The sequence below is a fragment of the Streptopelia decaocto genome (genome assembly GCF_964273445.1).
Source record: "Streptopelia decaocto genome assembly, chromosome: 7".
NCBI classification, from domain to species: domain Eukaryota; kingdom Metazoa; phylum Chordata; class Aves; order Columbiformes; family Columbidae; genus Streptopelia; species Streptopelia decaocto.
Window position 1 is genome coordinate 11,511,481 of NC_138661.1, and position 24,941 is coordinate 11,536,421.

The 24,941-nt window shown below is 46.4% G+C and overlaps 1 protein-coding gene across 9 annotated transcripts in view; it reads left to right on the plus strand.

Moving 5' to 3' along the window:
- Positions 1 to 19,381: 19,381 nt before the first annotated feature.
- CDC42BPB (CDC42 binding protein kinase beta) overlaps positions 19,382 to 24,941 on the plus strand; it is a 96,770-nt gene continuing 91,210 nt past the window's right edge. For 5 of the 9 annotated variants that reach the window (XM_082059456.1, XM_082059457.1, XM_082059459.1 and 2 more), the window contains exon 1: positions 19,384 to 19,912. In XM_082059456.1, coding sequence (XP_081915582.1) covers positions 19,735 to 19,912 — 178 coding nt within the window. In that variant the 5' untranslated portion in view covers positions 19,384 to 19,734. Of the gene's footprint in view, positions 19,913 to 24,941 lie in introns of all 9 variants that reach the window. The other 4 variants (XM_082059454.1, XM_082059455.1, XM_082059458.1 and 1 more) reach the window with 2 other exon arrangements.

Here is a 24,941-nt window from a genome sequence, read left to right on the forward strand (position 1 = left end):
CCTGATCCCACGGATATCCCCTGGAGCCCCAGCATGGCTCAGATCCCATGTCACTAGAGGGCACTCGGCTTATTTTTTCCACAAGCCTTCAATATTAATATTCATAACATGCGCCGCTCTTGGCGCAGCTAGGCAATATTCTCTTACGGGAGCTGAGATTTTTTTTCTAGCTGGTTTGTGGGGAGTGGGAGTGATTGCAAAGGCAGTGCCTGTTTTCCAAGGGGATGCCACAGGGGCTGGCAGCAGCAGCACAATCAGTGTGTGCTGTGCCCACCATATATGGGACCCCTTATTTCTGCTCCTCGAAGTGACACGGGAGAAAGGCCCAGTCCTGGCCCCGCAAGTGCTAATTGCAGCAAACTCCCAGCCTTCTGGAGCTTCAAATAAAATAAGAGTATTGACAGATCTGAAGCTCAGTGCCTGGTGAAGTATTAACTAGCAGTGCTGGCTTTTGTTTGCTGTCTCTAAAGCAGATTACTAATGCAGCAGTGAAGTAATATGCTTCTATAGGGACCTGGAAAAGATCCTTTAGAGAGAGAAGATGTGGGTGATGAATTGCCTGGATTGAGGGGTTGTACTGCAAGCCTCACTTGGAGGGGTTTTTTCACCTAGTTTGACCTGACACTTAGGATCCTACTGTCCTGCTCCAGTTCTGGTGTCCCCACCAGAGCAAAAGGTCCACTTGCTGCCCACACACTGTCCCAAGCCAGAGCAGCACCACTGCCCTTGGCACAGGCATTGTGGGCCAGTGTCCCCAGCTCAGCTCTGCGCTTTCCCAGCTGTGGGATGCCCCATGTCTGGCCTTTCCCCTGTGTCCTGCCCACATGTGCACACACACACACACTCACACACCCCATGACAGGTGCTGTGATGGCCCCAGGCATCTCTAGGAGCAGCCGGAGGCTGGCACGGGTTATGGCTCTGAGGAGCAAGGCTGTGAGGGACACTTAGTGCTGTGGCTCCCAGGTTCCCCCAGCTGATGGGCCAGCCCTGGTCCAGGGGGTAAGAGACCTGTGGCAAATTCCCTGGTGCCTTCTACACCAATGGCTAAGCACTCAGCAGGGGGCAAAGCCTTTGCTCTCCCATGGGATGCCAGAGCTTACACACTGCAGTCTCATGAAAGTCATTCTTACCACGACCCTCGAGCCTTCGCCAGCAGTGAGGCATGTGTCTCTCTACTCTGGTGAAGCACATTTTCCTCTCACAAACCACATCTCATTAGCACTAATGCTTTCTAAGCTGTAACTGGTATTCAAATCAAAGAGAAGTAGCGTATTTTCTCTTATTTATTGCCACTTTATTTGCACTGGAGTAGCAGCTAGAGGCTCTGATTGGGACCCCCTTGTGCAAGACATAATGAAAAGATGGTCCCTGCCCCAAAGAGCTTCCTGTTTAATTACAGAACAAGCAACAACAGATGAATGCCCCATACAGACAGGGAGGAGCACAAGGTAACAGAGAGACAATTATGATTAGCTTAATAAGCCACGGTCACAGTACAACAGCTGCCTGCCATTGTCACTAATTGTGAGTTCTTTCGGTTTCATCACAAAATGTTCTCTGTCACCCAGGGGGAGAAAACCCAAATATGTGCTTCATGCCTCACTTCTCTATGAAACCATTCTGCCAAGTTTACGGATCCAGGACGAGTTGCCACTGGCAGCAGCGCTTCTGCAGGTATCTCCCTGCCCCTGCATGCTTCCCACCTGACCCTGAGACATGACAGTGGCTTCTGCCCACTTTGCTCCAATCCCTGCCTGGTCTTGCCATGAAAGGGACGAAGAATCTACAAATAATTGTTCTATCAGGGCTGCAGGAACAGAGCACCATGCAGCCAGTCCTGCACAGGAGAGAGCATCAGGAGGTCTTGTTGCTGGAGGTCTGCTACTATTCAAGCCCAACCTGAGGGCTCATCTTTCTCTTTTTCTCTCTCTACCTCCCCACCATAACTCAGTAACATCACAAATGCTCGCTCCCAGCATCTCTCATGTGCTCTGACCTTGTGACTATTGTAGCAGAAGACCAAATTGCCAGCGCTTTCATAGTTGAAGTAACCATCACACTTTTAAGTAGTATTTAATTCAAAACTGCTCCAATCTGTAGCTTTCTTGACTAGCTATTTTCTATATATTTCATTGTATTTTTCTATGTATTTCTGTGTCTACTTTCAGATTTTGACTACTCGGATTAATGTTCCAAGTGTTTCTCAGTGTTTGTTGAGACTGGCTTGCCCGTGTCACACACGCACCTAGCCACAGATTTTCAGAGGTAGCAGGATTCCTCCCTGCCCACAGAGGAGGAGAAACAAGAGGACACATCTGGCCATCCAAATTGGATTTCTGCTTTACTGAGCCCCAGTGGAGCCCGTCTCTCTCCAGCAAGCAGAGACAGTCTCAGGAGACTGAGGCTTCAGTTTGGGGCTCAGCCCAGACTCCACCAGGCACAGCTGCCCTGCACTCCTCCATTTCTACAGCCACTGGCCATTGTCCCTCCCCTGCACAGGCATGAATCCTCACATCGGCCATGAAGTGACTCGGACCATCCCACCTCCCTTCTCCACAGACTCCCATTGTACCTCAGATGGGAAAAAACTACCTCCTGCCTGCTGAGTGACACCATGGCTCTCAAGGACCTCCACTGGGCCATGCCAGTTCTCCTTAGCATCTTGCCTTCCCACTGGGCTTGTTCCTAGGAAGGAGCAGAGATGTGAGCATTGCCCTTGCTGGCTGTAGCCATCAAACCACAGACCTCTGTGTTACAGGGACTTCAGCCCAACCTCCTTCCCTTACAGGGGCTTTGGTTTCCCTTCTGCTCTCCTCAAGCTGAAGTAAAAGACACCTGTGTAAAAAGTTTGGGGAAGGGAAGGAAGATCGTAGAATCATAGAACCACTTTGGTTAGAAAAGACCCTCAAGACATTGAGTCCAAGCATTAACCTGGCACTGTAACTAAACCATGTCCCTAAGAGTCTCGTCTACACATCTTTTAAACACCTCCAGGGATAGTGACTCAACCACTTCCCTGGGGAGTCTGTTCCAATACCTGACAACCCTTTCTGTGAAGAAATTTTCCCTAATATCCAAACTGAACCTTCCCTGGTGCAACTTGAGGCCATTTCCTGTAGTCCTGTCACTTCCTACTTGAGAGAAGAGACTAACACCCTTCATGCTACAACCTCCTTTCAGGTAGTTGTAGACAGCAATAAGGTTTCCCCTCAGCCTCTGTTTCTCCAGGCTGAACAGCCCCAGTGTCCTCAGCATTAGCCTGCACCAGTGAGGACACAGCCCCGAACTCTCTGGGCCTCAGGTTGTTCCCAGCAGCACCAAACCCTCAGTGGAGTGTGGTGAGTGACAGCCAGCAATGGGGAGCAGCAGTCAGGCTGACAACTCCTCCTTGTTGCTTGGAGAGGCTTCTCCACACGCCAGTGTGGATGCTACTGGAAGGCAACCACTGCCAGCCACACTGACAGTGCCACCATCAGTGCTGCACCGCATGGCACGTTGTGTCGGTGTCCTGGAGAGAAGGGGATTGCCCGTTTACCTGCTATGATGGAGAATAACAGAATCACAGAATGTCAGGCATTGGAAGGGACCTCGAAAGATCATCCAGTCCAATCCCTCTGCCGGAGCAGGAACACCCAGATGAGGTTACACAGGAAGGCGTCCAGGCGGGTTTTGAATGTCTCCAGAGAAGGAGACTCCACACCCCCCCGGGCAGCCTGTTCCCATGTTCTGTTACCCTCACTGAGAAGAAGATTCTTCTCATACTTAAGTGGAACCTGCTGTGTTCCAGTTTATACCCATTGCCCCTTGTCCTATCATTGGTTGTCACTAAGACGAGACTGGCTCCATCCTCGTGACACTCACTCTTTACATATTTATAAACATGAATGAGGTCACCCCTCAGTCTCCTCTTCTCCAAGCTAAAGAGCCCCAGCTCCCTCAGCCTTTCCTCACACGGGAGATGCTCCACTCCCTTCATCATCTTCATTGTTCTGCACTGGACTCTCTCCAGCAGTTCCCTGTGCTTCCTGAACTGAGGGGAACTTGATGGAACCAAGTGGGAGCACTTGCACTGAAGCAAAGCATGAGCCCATGTGCACTGCAGGCCTGCCAAGTGCCATGGGTGGCTGTTGGGCAGGCCTGGCTGTGTCCTGCCTGTAAAAGATATTTTAGGGCACTTTATTTGCTTTGTAGCATCCTAAAAGCAAGAATTAAGTTGCTTTTGCCTTGCAGCTTGGAACACTCCATGTTTTTGGATACTTGCATCAGGTCAAGTATGAATTAATTGCTTTCATTGGAACCTGCCACGTTTATTAGCAAGGTGAACAAAAATCACTGGTGTTTTTTGTTTGTTTGTTTTCCTGACCATTAATAACTCCTTATTTATTCCACAATGACAAAAACAGTACTTAAAATATTCAAAGATTTTATGGCTGCTGGTGCTGAATAATTGCAAAGTGGAGAAATTTCTACAGTAAAAATTAGCCCATCACACATTCATTTGGTGGATTATCTGAGGTTGCATTTCTTTTCTTTCCCTACCCGGTAAATATTGACATGACAGGTAGAAGCAAGGTACAAGACAAAGGGCAAATGTAAGTTTAAAACAAAACCTTCTGTGTGGAGAAGTGGTAACTATATTGCAATCAATCTGCTGCTACTGTTTTCTTTCTGCACAAGTGGATATAAGTCAGGGAAAAGGAGGATGCCACAGGACATAGCAATGTGCTTGCTGCAGCCTGGGCTGCCAAACGAGATATCTCGGGGCCTTAAAGACCATGACAGTAGGAAATTATTTTCCAGCACATATTTTGCACCATATGTCCCAGCAGTTGAAGTACCTATGAAGTGTGCTCAAGCAATGATATGCTGCCAGGACGAAGGCTGCTGTTGCTCAGCCTTTCAGCATCTCTGCTGAGGGGAATGATGACAGAAGCTGCAGAAATCTGTTGGTTTTCCTCTGCCTTGGGAATGCAGAGTTGGATGAACTTGCCAGCCAGCCCAGCAAAAAGGTAAAAGACATCAGAGGCAATTAAAGGCAAGTCAGTGTAGAATTCACAGAGTTTGAAAATACCTGAACTGATCCTGTCAGAGTGGGACAATATTCCCAAAAGAAGAATGCAGTCAAATATAGAGGGGGGAAAAACCCAACATAAACATGTATTAGGAAGAAAAACTTTCTGTTTCTGAAGGATGCAGTAATGTATTTTAGACAGGTCTCGGTAAATCAATGCTTTGTTGCCTTATTTACAATGATGAGACAGACAATGTGAAATGATGAGAAGTCTTGCATAACTAATTTGCTGTGATGTTTCAAAGCTGTTAGTGAGATGATAGTAAGGGGAAATAGAGTGGATATTTTGTGCCAAGATTTTTTAAAAGCATTTCATAAAAGTTAAAGATTAATTAGCTATTGGCTGTGGAATGATACTGCAGTAAAGCACCTACTTAGATAGTCAACTGCTTAAAAACAGCTTATGAGGGGAGGCAAGACATGAGCAAACCAGCAAGCATTTGATTTTAAGACTTTAATTATCTGTAATGTCTTGTATTTTTAAATGACTAGGTTGGGATATGAAATATTAGTTACTAACATTTGCAGGTTAAGACAACAGTCAGATTTAATAAGCAGGAAGGGAACTGGTCTGTGTACAATACAGCTCTGCTCTGAAAGGTGACTGTGAAAATTACATACTGGAATTTTTTTGCATGGTTATATTTCACGTACAAGAAAATGACAGTTTCATAACCATCTGCTCTGCAAATTGAACTGGACATCCTTGAACATCAGTGGGAATATTTGTAGAGTTGGGTGCTTCTCAAAGTGAATGAGGGCATCAGTCTCTGACCCGAAGCCAATAAAGAAGACACAGGCTTTAATGTTGATGACTAATGTGAAACAATAAATCGGGAGAAGTGCCAAGCTGCAAATAGCACTGTCATGCAATACACTGCCAAGTATTAGGAAGTCCTATTCAGAAAACTTTTGAGCTCATCAGCATTGTATGTATCTGTAATAAAACTGAGAGAAATAACAGCACTGTTGGTGGTGTTGATGCAGAATCTGCACCATATGGCCTGTGGTAGGTGCATTTTGCTGAGATTACAGCATGAAAAATAAAGCAGTAGTTCCATAAATACTAATTTAGGACTGGGATAAATCTCATGAGCTATGGTAGGTTTCTATGCTGCTCTTCCATTTAAGGGATCTTTAAGATAAACATATGTTTCATATAGGGGAGGCTGCTCAGGAATTCGACTGTTCTGAATAGTGTGGTTTTGTCTGGGTAGTGTTTGAGGTGGAGTGACAAGGGTTGAGAGACAGAGGAGTAAATCACAGGCCATCCAGAAACAGACACAGGAAGATATGTTAAAAACATAGCTGCAGCAGTTGAGGGGAGAGTATGGGGCTTGTGTGTCCCAGTGTCTGCCCATTCTGAACCCAGAGAGCTGCTCATTCTGACCATGGCATCGGCTGAAAGGCCCCCAGGGATGTCAGCCCCCAAACCACCTTGGACTGTCTCGAGTCCTGTGTTGGGGAAAGGCTGAGGAGCTCCCTGGCACAAGGGGTCTGCTTCTCTGTGGCAACACAGCTACATTTCACAGGCCTTGAAGAGCAGTTTCTGACATTCTCGCAGTCTCGTTTTCCTCCTTTCTCCAAACCGGGCAGGCAATTTAGGTCACGGTCAACCCTTCCATTATTGTTTCAAACCTCCAAGCCAATAAAAATAGCTTGTAAAGGCTTTCATCTTATCTCCACCAACCACTTTTTAGTAATTTAGCAGGAACACTCTGTGCCCTGCTGCCTTGTTGATCCTCAGTTTCTCAAGCATCTTTTGCATCTTTTTTTTCAAAATTTCTGCTGCAAACAGCTCAGCTGTCTGGAAAACAGCCACTTACTCTTCACCTTTGCCCATCTCTCTGTTAAGGAGCTCATTAAAGTGTTCCTCTGCCTTTCTGCAATTGAATTCTTTCAAAGCTCACATTTTTGTTCTTTATCAGACTCACTCCCACTTGCTATCTTTCCTTCACTGCCACTTTTGCACAATGCTCACACACTGTTAAGTCTCCTGCTCTGCCCCATCATGTCTGGCAAGCCACAAAAGAAACATATTTTGCTTCATCCTATCAGCTTTTTGTATCCACTTTCAGCATTATCATATTCCTCCACAAGAGACTGAGTTGGATTTTGAATGCAACCCATCACGCTGCATGTTGATTCTCAGCTGCTTCTGTGTCATCTTCCCCGTGCTGTGTATATCTTGTAAATATCAACATCCTTCACAACTCTCATACAACACTCAGTCAAAACCTCAAGCTCTTCTTAGAATTTTTGTGATGTCCCTATCTAGATTTGGGTTCCTCAAAGCCTCTGGGGTATTTCTCTGGCTGTTTTTCAGCTGCTGCTTCATCATGCAGGTATTTCTGCTATTGGCATTCTTACAAGTCACAGTCAGAGCTCCTCAGGTGCCTGGTGTTCTGCTTGTTCCCAATTTCCTTAGCAACCTGTCTTCTGGTTCTGTGTCTGTTGTTTCCCAACAACAACTAGTGAACCCGACTTCTACCAAATTTGGCAAAAGCACAGAAATAGCGAACATCCTGTCTTCCTGCAATTTCTGTGAAAATAATTTATTTAACAGAGGAGGGAGATGCTGCATTTTTACCCTCTCAGCAAGAAAGGCAAGACTGGCTTCAGGCCTCACCTTCCGTGTTTTCCATCAAGCATAGCCACGATGCTTGCAGGGCTCGGTTGAAAGCCCAAAAGAGGTAGGGGGGAAACAAGAGGGGAATTGGAAGTATGGTGATTAGCCAGAAGGAAGTGGTAAATGCTTTGGTATACTGCAGGGTGGGAGGACAGGGGCATGGGAAGCATGGGTGGGAAAGGCAGATGTGGGGCAGGAGTGCTGGATGTGGAGTAAATCTGAGGATGCTGCTGTGGAGATGATACAGAGGATGAGGGTAGGAACAAGCACAGGGCACATATCCACTGGAAAATGGTTCCTTAGCTCTGCTGGTCATGAACTTTCTCCTTCTTGAATCAATATTGACTGACTGAAATGATTAACAGTGACCTGATCTCTGGGGCTCTGTACAGCCATATCTTTAAGTGTGGCTTAGTTAGCTGATCTTATTCCCTTGTAGTTATTCATAGCCCATGTGATTGGATTTTTCCCTTTATTTTTAAAACTGGAGTTCTTTTGCCCATTTCTTATGACAAACTTGAGAAAACCAGCATGTCAGTACAGTTCTTCATGGACTGTTCCCATAATTTCATCATTCACTTCTGCAGTGACTACTGACAAAACAGATACTGTGCTCTCTTTTTTATCCTGGAACAGCAGATTTATTCACCAAGGGCTTCCAAACTGGTGACTGCTAATAACCCAGGCTGATCATAATACATGCTCACACTGCATACCTCTTGCTTCTGCTACAAAACAGGGTGGTTTGCTCATTTCTAAAAGACAGTCTTCCAGAGCCCTCAGCTTTTGCATGGCTGTGATACTCCTCTGGTTGCAATGGCATATTTTGGAGGTGGCCTGAACTGCATACATCAAAACATTCCGCATTCCAAATTTCTAGTGCTCTTTCCATCATAAGTCATTTACACATATTAATACAGTTGGTGCTTTCCCAAGGTGTATTTGAGTTTCTTACAAATCAGGGCTTTTATAGGAAATAGAATAAAGCACTGCCCAGCCCACAGTCTAAAGGACACAGGCATCTTAATCTGGCCATTCTTCTTCAGTCTGATGGGGGAAGGAATCTGCAAACAAAACTACTGGAGGTTTAGCCGTGTGCCCATGGGAACAAAAAAGCCCTTCTGCATGGCCATACACTAACTGGAAAGGGCCATTAAAACACCATTAGAGCTCATACTTTGTGGTGGCCTACAGCCCTGCCTCAAGGCAGTGAAAATGAAGCAACCCTTCACTGGAGCCTCAGGAGTTATTCTCAAGGGGAAACACAGCAGGCAGGAGGAGGCACAGGCAGAGCAGGACAAGCTGCTACCTTGCAAGACATTTGGATTTAACCTGCGCTGCACACAGGAGACTGCCTGCCAACCGCATTAAGATGTCATGGCCTGTCCCACACAGACAGGACAACTACTTACAGCAACACTGATAAAGCTAGAGTGGGGATGGCTGGCCTGACCAGGCCGTCTCAGCAAGTCAGGGGCTGCTACAAGGTGTCCCAGACAAAAGAGTCTACCTACGTGATTTCAGGGTCAAAATCCTGGGATAGGTGTCCACCCAGGGCTCAGTGTGGCTCACACCTTGGGCTGCTGCCCCATGTTCCTGTGTGCGCCACCAGCTAATGCTGTCTTCATGCTCTGCTGAGGGCTCCCATGGGATCCCACAATGGAGCTGCTCAGTGGTGGATGCACCTCAAAGAGGCTTTCTCAGTAGTAACACAACAGATAGTTTTGGGGCAAGATAGATGGGTGGGCATGACTAGTCAGAACCTGACAAGGTAGATCCATTGGTTAGCTCAGTGCCCTCTTATGTTCAGAGAAGAGGCTATATCAGCCCCACTGAGCAGTGTCTCAGCTGGTTCTCTAAGTATGAGGCTCAGCTCCAGGGGTGATATCCTCTCCACTCCTGCATAAAGCCTGTTTACCCCAGAAAAGATGACAGATACATGAGTCAGCAACATGCCCTTGGGACAAAGAAGACTAAAGGTATCCTGAGCTGTATTAGGACTGTTGCTAGCAGATCAAGGTGATTCTTCCCCTTTACTCAACACTGGTGAGGCCATACCTGGACCCTAGTGTCCATTTCTGGGCTCCCCACAATAAATGGACAGAGTGGAGAGAAGCCAATGAAGAGCCAGTGAGCTGATTAAAGGACTGGAACATGTCTCATACGAGGAAAGGCTGAGAGAGCTGGGATGGTTCAGCCTGGAGAAGACAAGACTCAGGGGGTTTCTTATCAATGTATATAAATACCTGAAGGGAAGATGCACAGAGGACAGAGCCGAACTCTTTTCAGTGGTGCCCAGTGACAAGATAAGAAGCAATGGGCACAAGCTGAAACACAGAAGATTCCTCCTGATCATCAGGAAACACTTTTTTACTGTGAGTATGATCAAGGACTGGCACAGGTTGCCCGGGGAAGTTGTGGAGTCTCCATCCCTGGAGATATTCTGTCGCCCCTGGATGTATGGCTGACAATCCTGGGCAACTGGCTCTAGGTGCCCCTGCCTGAGCAGGAGGACTGCATTAAGTGACCTTAAGAGGTCCCTTCCAACCCCAACCATTCTGTGATCTGTGATTCTATAATATAAGCAGTGAGGATCATGTGTAACTCCTGGACTCCCAGCACTTTTTAAAAGGTGACCTCAGCTTTCTACTATGACAATGAGTGATTACATTTGGAAGCTGTCCCTGAGATTCTGCCTGAGCTGAAGCCTGCTGCAAGTACTTTGCATTTACTCTTAGAAGTAGAAAACTACACCCAGCTGGCTGGTTCAGAGAAAATAATGTATTTAAATTAGGCATGCAGATTTGCATCTTAATCATGTTATCATGATTAAGTAGTACCTCGATGTTACCTGAGGCAACCATAGGCTACATACCTAAGTGAAATCTGAAATAGTCAAACTCCTTCTGCTTTACATATATTATGTCAGTGCAGATTTTCACATCTGCAGGGCAGATCATAGATTGGCAACCAGCATTATAATGATTGAAAGAGACAGCCTTGCCCAGGACAGGCACCAATTAATTGCAGTAATGATGAAAGCTTTGAAATAATGTATCCTGTTCATGGACCACCACAAAATCAAATATAGGTCTTGTACCACTCCCAGCATAATCATTAGCGAAACCCCAGGGTCAGCTGGACACCAGTAGATTTCAACAAAGTTATGACCCTTTCTGCCATTTGAAGATAAGCCCCAGGGAGTTCAGTTATTGACATCGCCATTCTCTGCAATTTGCTATTGACTCCAACGAAGCCATGACAATTTATTGTAGCTGAGGACCTAGTCCCCTCCTGCTTAACGTCAGGAACAGAAGCAGTATCCATTTAATCATTAATCCTCTTGGAAAGAGCAATCATGACTTCAAGCTTTTCTGTGTTGTCCAGCCTGAGCACTCAGCCTGTGGCAATGGACACTGCAGAGTCTTCGTTTTTGCACTCGGAAATGTCTCTGTTTCACCATCTCAGCTAAAGGACTCAGAATAATTGATAATCACAGGAGCCGCCTCCTCTTACACTATGCATCTGCCTTTGTATCTCATGGAGGGGAAGCAGCTCTCTGAACCCTGGGCTGCTTGGGGAATCCCTCCTTGCTGCTCTTCCCATGGCACTTGCTGGTTGGAGGACCTCCTTGTCTCGGACTATGGACTCTTGGCAAAAAGGCATAATCATTGCCCAACCTTTTGTCACTGAAAACAGGGCTTTGATAAGACGTGTATGGTGCCATAAAATGTATGTTTGACACTGTTACTCACAATAACAGGAGCAGTCTCTGCCTCTGTGTTAGTAGGAATTGTACCCACACCCAAATCATGGGGACTGTAACACTGCATTTGGTCTTGTCTGTGAAGATGAAATCCCAACTGAAGCAGCTCAGATTCAATTTTCAGAACTTCAGGTTGCTCTGACGTGTGGATCATTTCATCATTGTATGGAGACAACTATACGGAGCTAAAAGGAAAACAAAATTAAAGAGTGGGGATTGTAGAAAGCTTTTTATTGCCAGGAGTGGATAAGGGCTGGTGACTACAGAGCCAGCTGGAGACCTGGGCAGCAGTTGTCCTCTCCTTCTCCTTTGCTGAAGCTGGAGAGCAAGGCTTGCTTCTACCCTCTCTGAGGAGGGGTGAATGCACTCCCAGGAGCATTGCCAGCCACTCTTCAGCCCCCAACGCCAAATTAGCCAGTGCATGTCCAGCTCTTCAGGGTCCTCCCAGGCTTTTTGTCTGCCATCCCCCTTGATTCCTGCAGACAGCACGATATCCACAGACCCTTGAAAAGTCCCATTGGGTGCCACCACTCGCTCCCGCAGCATCTGCTACTGGAGGAGGAGTAGCTCACCTAAAGAGAAGGGGGTCAGCATGGGGGATGGCTGGGAGCCAGCCCCCTGCAAGGAGGTGGGAAGGGGGGATCAGATATTTCCTATGGGATGGGGGACTGGAGGTGGCTGGGAGAAGGGGAGTCAGGCACAGGTAGCATTTGTGTTTGCCAGCAATGTAGTGATGTTCGGGTCTCTTATGAATTGCTGTCAATTTTGTTACAAATCTGGGTAATTGCTGGTGTAATGTGTGAGATGGAGGGCTCAGCTGGGATGGGGTAAGGCAGAAGCTGAAGAGAATAGCATTTGTGTAAATCCAGACTGAGTGCCTCTGGATGGGTAGTGATGCAGCCAAGATCAGCCTGAAGCTTGGGTGAAATCTTTGTTCAGAGTAAATGAATAGAAGCAAAATGTCTTTTTTGCACATTGTCAGAAAAATCGCTTTGTTTTGGGAAGAGGTTTTATTGAACAGAAAAGTGAGAATTATCAGGAGCAGCCTTTCAGGATATTTGATGCTGAAGTTGGTACAATTATTTTATCACTGTCCTAGGATACTGTGAATAAATTCAAGCCATTTTGGTCCCACCTCTGCCTTTCTGAACAGTGTTCAGAAATTTATAGTAAAGAACGATCAGCTGAGGATGATTTGCCAGGTCATCATTACTGAAGAAGTAAAAGTGTTTTCTGCATAATATCTCCTGCTGCTTTTAGTGCAGTGTACAACTGTGTTTTCCCTGAATGCTATTTATGCTCTGCCTGTATCTTAGAAATAGGTTGGAATATTTTCTGATTTCAACTTCTCATCACTGCAAAATTATTTTCTAGGGATTGTCCATTGTGGAGAAGGAACCAGGGAAGAGAATACAATAGAACTTGCTTTTTCTTTTGATTATACAGTTTCTGAAAAATCAAAGAGCACTTTGTCATAGAAGAATGAAGTGTATATTAAAGTAACATTACTTAAAATGCAAAAATATTTCATTCAAAGCAGACTAGTTCTTTTCCTTGTAGGTAGACTTAGTTGTGCTTATCTCCATGGGAACACTCCTATTAAAGTCAGTGACAGATTTTTAAAGTTTCATAAGAGAAGACTGGAGAAGTTTTATTTTTCATCTCCAGTCATTCCTCTGAAGACATAAAAAAAAATTAATAAAATGCAGTATTAATTTAAAATGCAATATGAATAACACTGCTGCTCTCAGCAACCCACGAGAACTAATCTTTACAGATTAGCTAAGAAAAAGGAACACATTTCCTATCTATTTTTTGCACATATCACCTAAAACTCATTCTCTGCAACAAACAGTATTACTGTCAGCTTGGCTGAACCAGAGTGCCAGAGTATCTAGCCAAAAAAAAGCCCACAAAACAATATCGGATAATTTCAGTCTAGCATCAACTCAGGCACAAAATATTGCCTCTAGAAATACGATGCTTTTCACACTTTATACAAAAATTGATCTGACTGAGTCTGGCAGATGTGAAGCTGCAGTAACACAACACTATTAAATGACAAAATGGAAGCTGTACAGAGAGCAAGACATGGTACTGCTACCTGCAAGATGTCATAATTGTCGACAAGTATTTGGGGTTTTTAATCTCTTTGTACCGCTGCTTCCACCTCCTTTGAAGATCCCAAAGTAGCATGAGTCTGAGTGGGTTTTTATTTTTTTGTTTCATCCCTCTTTAAATATTATCATGTGCCTAAACATACTGGATCATTGAGCCAAACCTTTCCTTGGGATATCGTGGACTTGAAATCAGAACTGAAACAAAAATGAGCTGTAGTGTTGCCTAAATGTGACGACATTCTGTTCCAGATGTCCATGACAATGACCTCAGCTAAACCCCCAGTTCCCTACACTTCAGTCATTTTCAGACAAATTTGGGGGGCGGGCAGGGAAAGAAAACAACACAAGCAGCCTCATAATGATTTTGATGAAAGCAGCTGCCCACTTCAGTTAATGCTGCTCTCAAAGTGTGAATGGGATGGGAAGCCTGTTAATTTGATGTGATTCATTTCAGGCTCCTTGTATGAAACTGCCTGTAATCAGGAAACATACTGATCAATATGACTGATGGTTTCCTGAAACAGCATCAGGGAGGCAAGTTCTCTTCTCGCAGGTAAACTTTAAATAGGCATAAACTAATGAGAAAGAAAACCAGGCAAGTAAGAAGAAATACTGAGGAAAAAACCAATGTGTTTGGTAACCTGCTGCATCCAGCCTGGCAGAGAGGGATTAGTGTGGTTTCTTTGTCTGTGCTGGCACTCTGCTCCCGAAATCAAGTGATATTATCCGCAACAGTCTCTACTAACATACCTAATGATTTTTCACTTTTTTAGTGGTTTGGGTTTTTTTCTCCTCTTTAAGAAAGCAGGTACCAAGAAGAAAAGCTTTTCATATCCCAGTTTGCCTCAGCTTCAGTTCAAAATGTTGAGTTATATCACCACTAAAACCTACATATTTATGAGAGTAAAACAGAAGCAGAGCCAACAAATACACGGAAGAGCAGCATGCAATTAACAGAAGGTGGCCTACCAAATGGCTTCACTGCTTCTTTTTTATTATTATTATAGTTATGAGAAAGCATTTTAGTGAACATTGGAAATGACCAGACTCTCAGGCCTTCCCAGCACTTCTTTCTTTCCTCCCACTTCCCTCGTGGCCATGGGCAAAGACAAGAGTGTTTGTGAAACCCCCTTGCTCAGCCGCTGCCTTAGCACTGAGCTGGAGCAGACAGAGCTCCCTGGAAGCTGAAGCAGAGTTCCAGCACCCATCGCCCTAACAAAAGAGCAGAGACTTTGTTTTCTTTGAGAAATTCTCTTCGTACTTCTCACCACAGCTAACACCACAGCAGTGGTGACTTAGCTGCTGCTGGTTCTGAGGACATTAGCTCAATGTTCAGGCTTACGTGATGCAGTGTCATCAAAACCAGTCCTCACCGAGACACTATTTTTGGCTCCCAGTATGGATGACAGCTGTAGATTTACACTGCTTTTGGCAAGGATGAATTTTTTAGAATATTGCCAAACACAAACAGAGCTGGAAAGGCGACAGTTTCCTATAAAATAATTCCAGGAAGTAAAGTCTATGATAACAAGAAGATATAAACCAGTTGTGTTGCTTTTAGGCATGTTTAACTCTTTCTTATATTCTACCTTTGGAATTCATTACTAGGAGCTTTTTCCAATTTCAATTTAACTATATTTTGCATTCTGAATCCTTAGAAAACTCCTCCATTCCTCCACATCAGTCAACTTCTCCCTCAGTTAGGAATTCCATCTAATTTCCTTAATGAGTAGAACATATTTAGATCTTCTAGATAGGTTTTCTAGCTGTTCAGAGTCACCCCTTTGCCTATTAATGTAAAAACAATTAAAACAAAAAGCAAACAAAAGATTGCAACTTGATGCTTTGTCTTCTTTTTCTAGAATTATGTCTTCTTCACTTTTTTTTTTTTTTTAATGAGGGTCTTCATTTTCATTGTTAATGAGCTATATTTGCAATTTCTGTCCATACTCCTTATATTTCTTCATTCTTCTCAATTCCAAAATGATCTGTGGGTGGATTTTCCTGAAGTCGTAAAGCGGTGACACAGCTATTTCCTGTTGCCATCAAAACCCTGTAACAGCATTTCTCCCTCTACTAGTTACTAAGTTACTTGGAGTACAGCCAAAAAAAAATACAAAAAAAAACCCCAAAAAACAAAAAACAAACACTCTAAGTTGATTTGATCTGAACAAAAAAACCCACTTCAGTAGCCATATGGACTTCATGCCTTCAGTTCTGTGCGTCTACAATGATTCTAGAAAATATATGTGAGAACACATTCACTTAAATTTTTTGTCACAAAAAAGAGAGAATTTTAAAAATCAGATCAGCCCTAGAAGAAGGCGCAGTATTTTTCCACTGAAATATACCACAGGAAAAAGGAACTGGTAAGATGGATCATTTAATTCATTTTAGCCAGATCACATTTATTTTTAGTATATGGAATTGGCACAGATGAGTAACAGAAGCAGAATGCCTTCAGCCATATTTTCAAGCTTACACACATTTTTTAGTAACTATACTGAATGCCACTTTTCAGCAAGGTAGGTTCCTTGTAACTGCAACCTTTGCTGTGAAAACCCAGTATTGTTTACAATACACAAGGCTTTTTAACTCTTCACAATATGTTTTGAAATCTTTCAACTAATCCTGGAATACCTACAGTATAACTCATAAATAATCCTGCATGTGCTGGTCTGATACACTAAACCTTCTGTAGTTGTTAAAGCAAGCTACAATATCATCTGTCACCCATCTGTTGTCTTCCCAGCACAGGACCTGATCCTTCCCTGTGACTCGTGGAAGTCAGGAACAGCTCTTGAAATCCCTGACTTCTACTAATGTGAAACAGCCCGACAAACAGTGGAAACATTAGAGCAACTGGTAGGCAGAAAATGGCTATTTCTTCACCTAGCTACAGTTTCCTTTATAATCTCTTCTTGCTGAAGGAGGTTGTGATAATCACCATCTGCAAGAACAGATAAGAAAGGGAAAGACAGATATTGTAACAAGATCTTTAAAACTCTGTTCTCCCAAGCCATTACTCTGATCAACTGCCCAAAAATGAGCCTCCAAAGTGGTAACAAGCCAAAAATGTTTAACTCTCCTTTTAAATACGGCAACGCACCAGAAATACAACTGGAATTGTTAAAATGCTAAGGATCCTGCAAATTAATGTATCTATGATATTAAATATTTCAAAGTCAGGTGAAACAACTGTAGCCAGGGAGGAACATCAAGAGAGAACAATGAAAACTTCTATATATGCTCTGAAATATTTTTTCAAGTGGATGTTTGCAGAAGGAAGTACAAAGAAATAGAAGTCATTTACGAAAACTAAACCAAACTATTTTAGTCCCTGTGTTTTTTCTTTGTTTTAAAATTATAGGTTCTCCGTATAGAAGTATGATTCATGGGACCTATTTTCAAATTGCACTTTTTACTATTAACACGCCCCAACATGCCTGTACCTTCTTGATCCAGGCAGTAGGTCCCAAAGAACAGCGCAGTATTATTATGACCTGAATAGCTCTCAGATATAATGTACTTGGTGTCAAAGAGATATATGTATATCAGACATGCCCGAGGGGAAAGGGCTCCTAGAAATAAGTATTTCTGTAATCATCTGCTGGACCTCTCTGTCACGTGGCAGCAATACTTTCCACTATACAGTACTCCATCTAGCTCTGTCTGCTGATGCCCCTGACCCTCGGAAAGGGCAGCGCCCTGTACGCAGCACTGGTTGGGTTTGGCCTAGCCATTGGCACTGAAGGTGACAGCTGAGAACATTCAGGTCTTCCAACGACGACCAACGTCATGTCTGACCTTGAAGGGCCCCTGGCAACTGCAGCCACCACAGTGCAAACCCCTGTCTAGCTCCAGCTCCTGGAGGCAGGGGGGTTTCCCAGCCCTGACAGAACCAGAACTCAGCTGCCTCTTTCTGGTGAGGTGATTCTCAGAAAGCACACAGCACTCCATCTACTTGCCAGGGGAGATAAGCAAGGAAAAGGCATCCTTCCCAGTTCAGCTTTGCATCAGGACCTGACTGGCTGCATTCCTAGAGATGTAAACTCCCATCTCAAGCTACTCAGCATCTTGCCTTAAGGTGCTGCAGCCTCCATTGAGAACAGTTCTCAGAATAAGTTGCAAAGCAGAAAAAAAGCAGTGCAGAAAGTTTGAGTGCCTTACACCAAACTCCCTTCTCCTTCAAGGGAGTGTGGACAGTAGCTGTTAAGATGCAGGGCTCTTGTGCCCAGGCTAGATGCTGCTGCTTTGAAATAAAGCCCTATCAACAGGTAGGTTTCATAGAATCATAGAATGTACTGAGTTGGAAGGGATCCACAAGGATCGAGTCCACCTCCTGTCCCTGCATATGACAACCCCACAGTTCACACCATGTGTCTGAGGACGTTGTCCAGTCTCTTCTTGAACACTGTCAGGCTTGGGGTTGTGACACCTCCCTGGGGAGCCTGTTCCAGTGCTCCTGCACCCTCTGGGTAAAGAACCTTTTCCTAATGTCCAACCTAAACCTCCCCTGGTACATTTTCCTGCCATTCCCTCGGGTTCTGTCATTGGTCACTAAAGAGAAGAGATCAGCACCTGCTCCTCCTCCTCCCCTTGTGAGGAAGCTGCAGACCATGATGAGGTCTCAGTCTCCTCCCAGCTGAATAAACCAAGTAACTTTAGCTGCTCCTCATACGGCTTCCTCTCCAAACCCTTCACCAACTTCATAGCCTCTTCTGGACACTCTCTAGGAGCTTAATATCTTTTTTATCCTGTGCCGCCCAGAACTGCACGCAGTGCCCCAGGTGAGGCTGCACCAGTGCAGAGCAGAGCAGGACAATCACCTCCCTGGTTCTGAAAGGCACAGAAAGCCACAGCTTCCCAATGCCGTGTCCTGCTGCGGGGCCTTGCTCACCTGCCAGCCCCAGGCCTGTGGCTGGAGGCTGCACTGAGGCAAGTGCGGCCGCAGGGCAGGGAACTGTGGCTGAGGTAGGGGAAACAAAGGCCGCACTCCAGCCGTGCCTGATCCTCCTCCTGAGCCCGACATCAGCTCTGGGTGGGCAGTGTTCATGGTGGCCTGTGGGGATGGTGGCTCCAGGGTCACAGAATCACAGAATGTCAAGGATCGGAAGGGACCTCGAAAGATCATCCAGTCCAATCCCTCTGCCGGAGCAGGAACACCCAGATGAGGTCGCACAGGAAGGCATCCAGGCGGGTTTTGAATGTCTCCAGAGAAGGAGACTCCACAACCCCCCTGGGCAGCCTGTTCCAGTGTCTGTCACCCTCACTGTGAAGAAGTTTCTTCTCACGTTTAACTGGAACCTCCTGTGTTCCAGTTTATACCCACTGCCCCTTGTCCTATCACCGGTTGTCACCCAGAAGAGCCTGGCTCCATCCTCCTGACACTCAACCTTTACATATTTATAAATATGAACGAGGTCACCCCTCAGTCTCCTCTCACCCCGTCCTTCAAGGGAAGCCGCGGCCTGGCACAGCCTGGGGCCTCGGGGCGAGCTGCGCGGCCTCCAGAACACCGCAGGCCCCGCCTGATCGGTATGGAGGGGCCTTCGCCCCCAAAACCCCCTTGGAAAGCACAGGCCAGGAGACGAAAGTGCGGCGGGGAACGCACAGCTGAGGTCGCCTCCACCCCTCGCACCCTCGGCGGCGAATCTGCCGAAGCCCTGCAGGGAGCGGCCAGGCGCACCCTCCTTCTCCCCCCGCTACAGCGCGCCGCGCGGCCCAATCTTCCTGCACCGCTTCGCGCGGCCCTGCCCACGTCGGAGCGCGCGGACGCTGCGTGGTGGGCGTGTCCGGGTGCCGGCGGGGCCGCTGGTGGGACTCGCCGGGCCGCGCTCGCCGGGGCCGCCGCTGCCGAGGGAGGAGGAGCAGGAACGGGAGCAGGAACGGGAGCAGCGCTGCCCCGCCGCCGGGGGAGGCCGTAGCGGGAGGAGTGGCCGGGTCCGGCCCATGGACCGTCCGGGTCTGAGGCGGAGCCCGTGGAAGGAGCCGCTCGGCCCCGGCGCGGCCGTGAGGCGGCTCGGGGAGCGGGCGGTGCGACGCGGTTGAGCGCGGCGCCCCGGGCCTTTGCGCACCGCCGCCCGCCGGCTTCGCCGCCTCCTGAGCGGCCCCGGCCCTGCCCTGCGCCCGCCGCCGCGGCACCATGTCGGCCAAGGTGCGGCTGAAGCGGCTGGAGCAGCTGGTGCTGGACGGGCCGCAGCGGCACGACAGCGTGCTGAGCGTGGAGACCCTGCTCGACCTCCTGGTCGGCGTCTACACCGAGTGCAGCCGCGACTCGCCGCTCCGCCGCGACCGATACGTGTCTGACTTCCTCGAGTGGGGTGAGCCCGGGTGGGAGGACGGGGACGGGCCGCGGGGATGGGGAGGCCGGGGGCCGGCTGGGGCCATGAGGGGACGGACGTGGCCCGGCCTGTGGGGGGTTGTGTGTGGGGTCCCCGGGCCGGGAAGGCGGCCCGGCCCCAGGGGTGCGCTCGCCGCCGCTGCTCCCGGCTGCAGCCGGGCGGGGTGGGGAGACGCCGCCCCTGGATGCGGAGCCTCCCTGGGGAAACACCCGCCGCCAGCCGGGCCTTGACCCCTGCGGGGCTGCTCCGAGCGCCGCTCGGCCCCGAGCGAACCGCTTGGCAGGAGCAGCACCGGAGTGTCCTTGGCCTGAAACCCTGCTCGGCTTAACCCGAAATGTCAGGCTAATCCAGCGCTCCTTGGGGGGTTTCCTACCTGGGGGAGAGCAGCAGGCTCAGGCTTTGAAACGCTGATCTTGTGCCGGGTTTGTTGCTGTTAGAGAGGGCGTGTGTCTTGAAGGAACAACAGTTCCCGTTCATCGTGCAGCCTTTTTAATTTGGGCATGCCCCCGAAGGACAGAGCAATCCCAGACAGCCTTTACAGCAGCTTTGTTTAATGGTTTCCTACTGTTAAGCAGCCTGATAATGAGAAACCTCCAATAGTCTGGAGTGTGGTGACAAAAGAAAACATGGATACTTGTGATAACGCTTAGGATAAAAGTTTTCTATCCAGTGTTCTTTAGTTAAGACTACCGACTACAGGTATGCAGGTACTAGAGATCCTTCTCTGCTGCATGCTTAAATGAGTTTATGTTAAAATGGCCATGGTGGCTGACTGGTTTATTCAGCTGAGTAAGTTATGAATAATAATGTGTGATGGAGGTGACTTAACTTCTCCATGGAATAAGAATTGGAGGGGAAGGGAGGCGAAGTCATTGCTCACGAGTATATTGTCCCGTTTATCAGCTGTTCCATGCATGTACAGTTAATTAGGCTTTTAAAGAGCCCTCTTAAAAAAAAGCAAAACAAAGGATTTCCTAAGGGAGGGGGAGGGGCCGATTTACTTCAGTAGATGCAAATGTGTGTCTTTAGTCCTACAGACCAGAGCACCAACATGTAGGGACAGCTGTTTCTCCTTAATTTCTGTGGGGACCACCACTCTTTGTCCTACACTAACAAACTAAGAGGATTCACTTCCTGGACTCTTCTATTGACGTCAGTAATGCGATTGCCAACTGAATAATTACCCACTTTATCACATCTGCCCCGCGAGGCTGCAGCCTGGGGAATATTGATTATTTGTTTTGTGGTGGGAGCTTTGTATGTCTTCTGCAAAGTGCAATCTGGTTTTATACTCTTGTTTTCAAGCTGATGGCTTGAACGAGTGTGCACCTACAAACTGTTAAATGTGATAGACTGGACTATGATGGTACTTAGAGCACTAAAGGAAAGGATTTGGGGCAGGCCAGAGAATGATACACTTTTTCTATAGCACTGCTGGTGGTTGTGTCATACTGATTGATCCCTCTGTTGTCATTTTCTGTGTGATGGAGAGGCCGATTATCCAATTGTTTATAAAATCACTTGTTTTAATTCTATTTATTGTTTTCACTGAATGTGAAAAGGTTACTGACTTGATGAAAAGTATAGCTTGCAATAAAAACAGTGTGTAGTTCTTACTGCAGTGTGGGATTACCCTAGTATAACAAAGTGCCTATTCAATAAATAATTGAAATGTATGTGAGCTACCATCTGGTGCTGCAGAGAAGGGATAAAAGTTTATAATCCAAGCTCTTGATGGTAAGGGGATGGGCCTAAGTCTGGACTGCTATATATTTGTCTTCCATCAACAAGGAATACCGTTAAAACCTATTACAGTTGATACTCTTGTGTTCTTCCTTTTCCTTCAAGCTTTTAAAAACAAATAAATGCCAACAACGGGACACCTTTTGTCTGTGTTCTAATGCCCTCACAGTGTGTTTTCACTGACAAGGAACTTGTTTCTGCCACCAGCTAATCAGGAAAATATCACGCCAAACACACTGATCTTCCTCATGTCATGATATGCAGTCTTAATTACAGCCTGGTTCTCTGTTAGAAGGTATTCTGGATTGATGTGCACAAGTTTTGTGTGCTGTTGTGTGTCTGTAGCAGCATGAGAGCATAGTTAAATATCTGGGATATACTTTGAAGATCACTGTTTCTTTATCAACTGGAAACAGAAGGAATTCCTTTTTGACAAAATGAAGACTTATCACTGACAATGGAAATAAGCTGCCTAGGTATTAAGGTTAAATTAAGCCGAGCTAAGTAACAAGCGTTTCTTTACTATTTTGGATTTAAAACTGTGTGTGGGGTATCACACATGTAAAATTCCCTTAAAATGACTCAGCGTGGCTAATGGACTTGCTTGCATTCTTATTTGCCAAGAGAAAACAGGGTTCAGACGTGGTAGTTGATGCAGTTTATTCCTGGCTGTGGGGTGCAGAGGAGATGCTGAGTTGTGCGGTGTAGCTGCTGGATGTCGATATCTCTGCTCTCTGATAGCAGCACTTGTATTCTGGAGCGGCTGATTGTGGGAGGGGCGAAGTGAGGAGTCCAGGAAATTGTCCCATGTTTATCCCATGAGACTTCTTGCTGTTCGACATCTGTAGAAGCCTCGTGGCTCACCTGCAGAGGCTGGCGAGCCCCAGATGGTGAATCTCATCACTTCTGCCCAATGAATCCCACTGCTGCTTCCTGGCAGTCCTGCCACAGGCTTATTTCTTCAAAATCTTCTTCCTATTTGCTAACCATAGAAGAGCGTAGGGTGTGGCCCTTCGCCTTGGGGCGGCTTGTGGCTTCCATCACATTAGAAATGTTGTAAGAATCTGCCATTTTAACCTTGGCAATTGTATCTTTCCCATGGTGAATGGAGCTTTCAAATAGGCTATATATTTTGCCTCCACTGAAAGTATAATACACTTATCTTTACGCCATGTGTCTTTGGAGAAGAGCTAGCTGAGCTGCAAGCAAAGAGTTCAAAAGTCCTTTTCTTCTATTTTTTTTTATTTATAACTCCTGTTGAATAAGGTCTCGCCTAATTGGTTACCACTGTGTTGTTTATATGTTAGATTTTGAAATAATGCTCAGCATTCTTAGTGGGAATTTAATCCAAGTCTGTTAGGTTGCAGATCCATCTCTACACATTCAGAGAGAATTTCCCAACTCTGTTCTTAGTGTCTTTTAAGCTATTCCTATGTATGGTGCCCCTAGAGTGAGAAATAGAGAGGAATCCTAAGAGTGAGGAGTCCCATTTATTCCAGTTATACGTGGTTATTCCTCCCTGAAAGTCATCAGGGAAACTGGGATGCTGCAGCCCTTGTGCCTTTGAGGTCAAATTGCGTGACCATCTCTGCTAGTCCTTCCAGCACACTAGGGCTGTCAGGAGAGCATCTGGCATCCTGGGAGATGTTGGAACTGGACAGTCCTGAGAAAGCCTGTAAAACAGTCTGTATGGCCCTAGAAGTCTGTGAAGGTCCTTTCTTTGGTAAAGCTGACCCAGGCCACTAGTGAAGACCACCTAAAGCTATCAGCATGCACAGAGGCGGCTACTTGGATTTAAACAGTGGACCATGGTGTTCACCAGTGCTTGGGTGGTGTTGGGTGATATTGTCTGTGCACTGCAGAGTCTTAAGAGTCTTAAGAGACTCTTCCTGCAAAAAATGTGTGCTGTCTTTTGTTTCATGTGATGAGGAGACAAGTACAGGAGCACCGAAACAGCATTGCTGCAGCTCAGGTGTCCATGCATCACCTGTCCTTTGGCTCTCAGGTACAGCGTGTTCCTCTTTACAGAGCAGAGCCCCTTGTTTTGTCGTAGTGAGAGATCTGAGTTGTTCCTAATCCTGTGCTAGTATGGCTGCTTGCAGGGCACCTTGCTGGCTGGCACTGCATTCACGCTCATCTGACATCACCTTGTTTTTCAGGAGTTACCTCATTTGGCTGTGGCTGGTGCTCACTGCCCCTTACTTAAAGTCAGCAGGGACTCACGTAACCGGCTGCTCCATTTTTGAACAGCTGCTTGGCATAGTGTGCAGCCAGTAGGCAAGTATGTTCAGAGAAAAGTCTAACAGGAATTGCTTTTATTTGTATTCAAAGGGCTTTTGGTGCTGCGTAGACTCTCTCGCTTCAGCCTTTTTTTCCTCTGACCCTGTTTAGTACTGCTGGCATGCTACAGAGGGCAAGATGGCACATGTCCCCACATAGTTCATTCAGTGTTGTCTCACTCCTGGACTGTGTACTGGCTAGTCCTTGCTGTGGGAACACTTCAAAACCCATGTCAGAGTAGTTTAGACTGATGTGAAATGCAGTGCTTATTTCCTTGAAGCAGGTGCAGGGGTACTTCTGTGGACTGTTCCTCCTGATGAGTTATGAGCCATCTGAGTGTTGGCTTATCTTCTGCATTCTTTATTTGTGCAAGGTTTGCTGCTCAGCTGGACTGGTGTTCTGCTTTTGGGTGGTGGGTTTTTTGTTTGGGTGTTGGTGGTTTTTGTCTTGAGAAGAGCTTTAAGTGGGGAGTGAAGCTGTGGGGAGAAGAAAGATTGCAGATGATTAGCACAAATAGACTGGCTGGGAAGCTGCTACCAAGCCCTTGAAGATGGTCTGGCATAACAGGCACTGGATGCTGTTGTAGTAACAGCAATACGTTCTCACTGTGAGCTAGAGGAGGGGAAAATGTGCATGCAGAGAACTCAAAGCAACCTCTCTAGCCTCAAGCTGCTTGCTTTTGGGTATGTATCTGTTATACTTGAGGATGGACCATAAATGAAAATATGGGCAGACAGTTCACCAGAAAGGTCGCTGTTGTGCTGGTGCAGTGATTCACAAATTTGAGGCGCTGTAAAGACTGGTACTTCAAGTTTTGCATCTTGCTGTTGGGGTTGGGGGGGGAGCTATGTGAACTTTGTGAGTATACTCCCAGACCTGCTTTCTCCTCCTTCCAGTTCTACTTAAAGAAGCACCTTAACCTTCCACATACAAATATCTAATGAGGGAAGTAAGAACCCTGAAGAATGGCCTCTGTCAGAAGAGT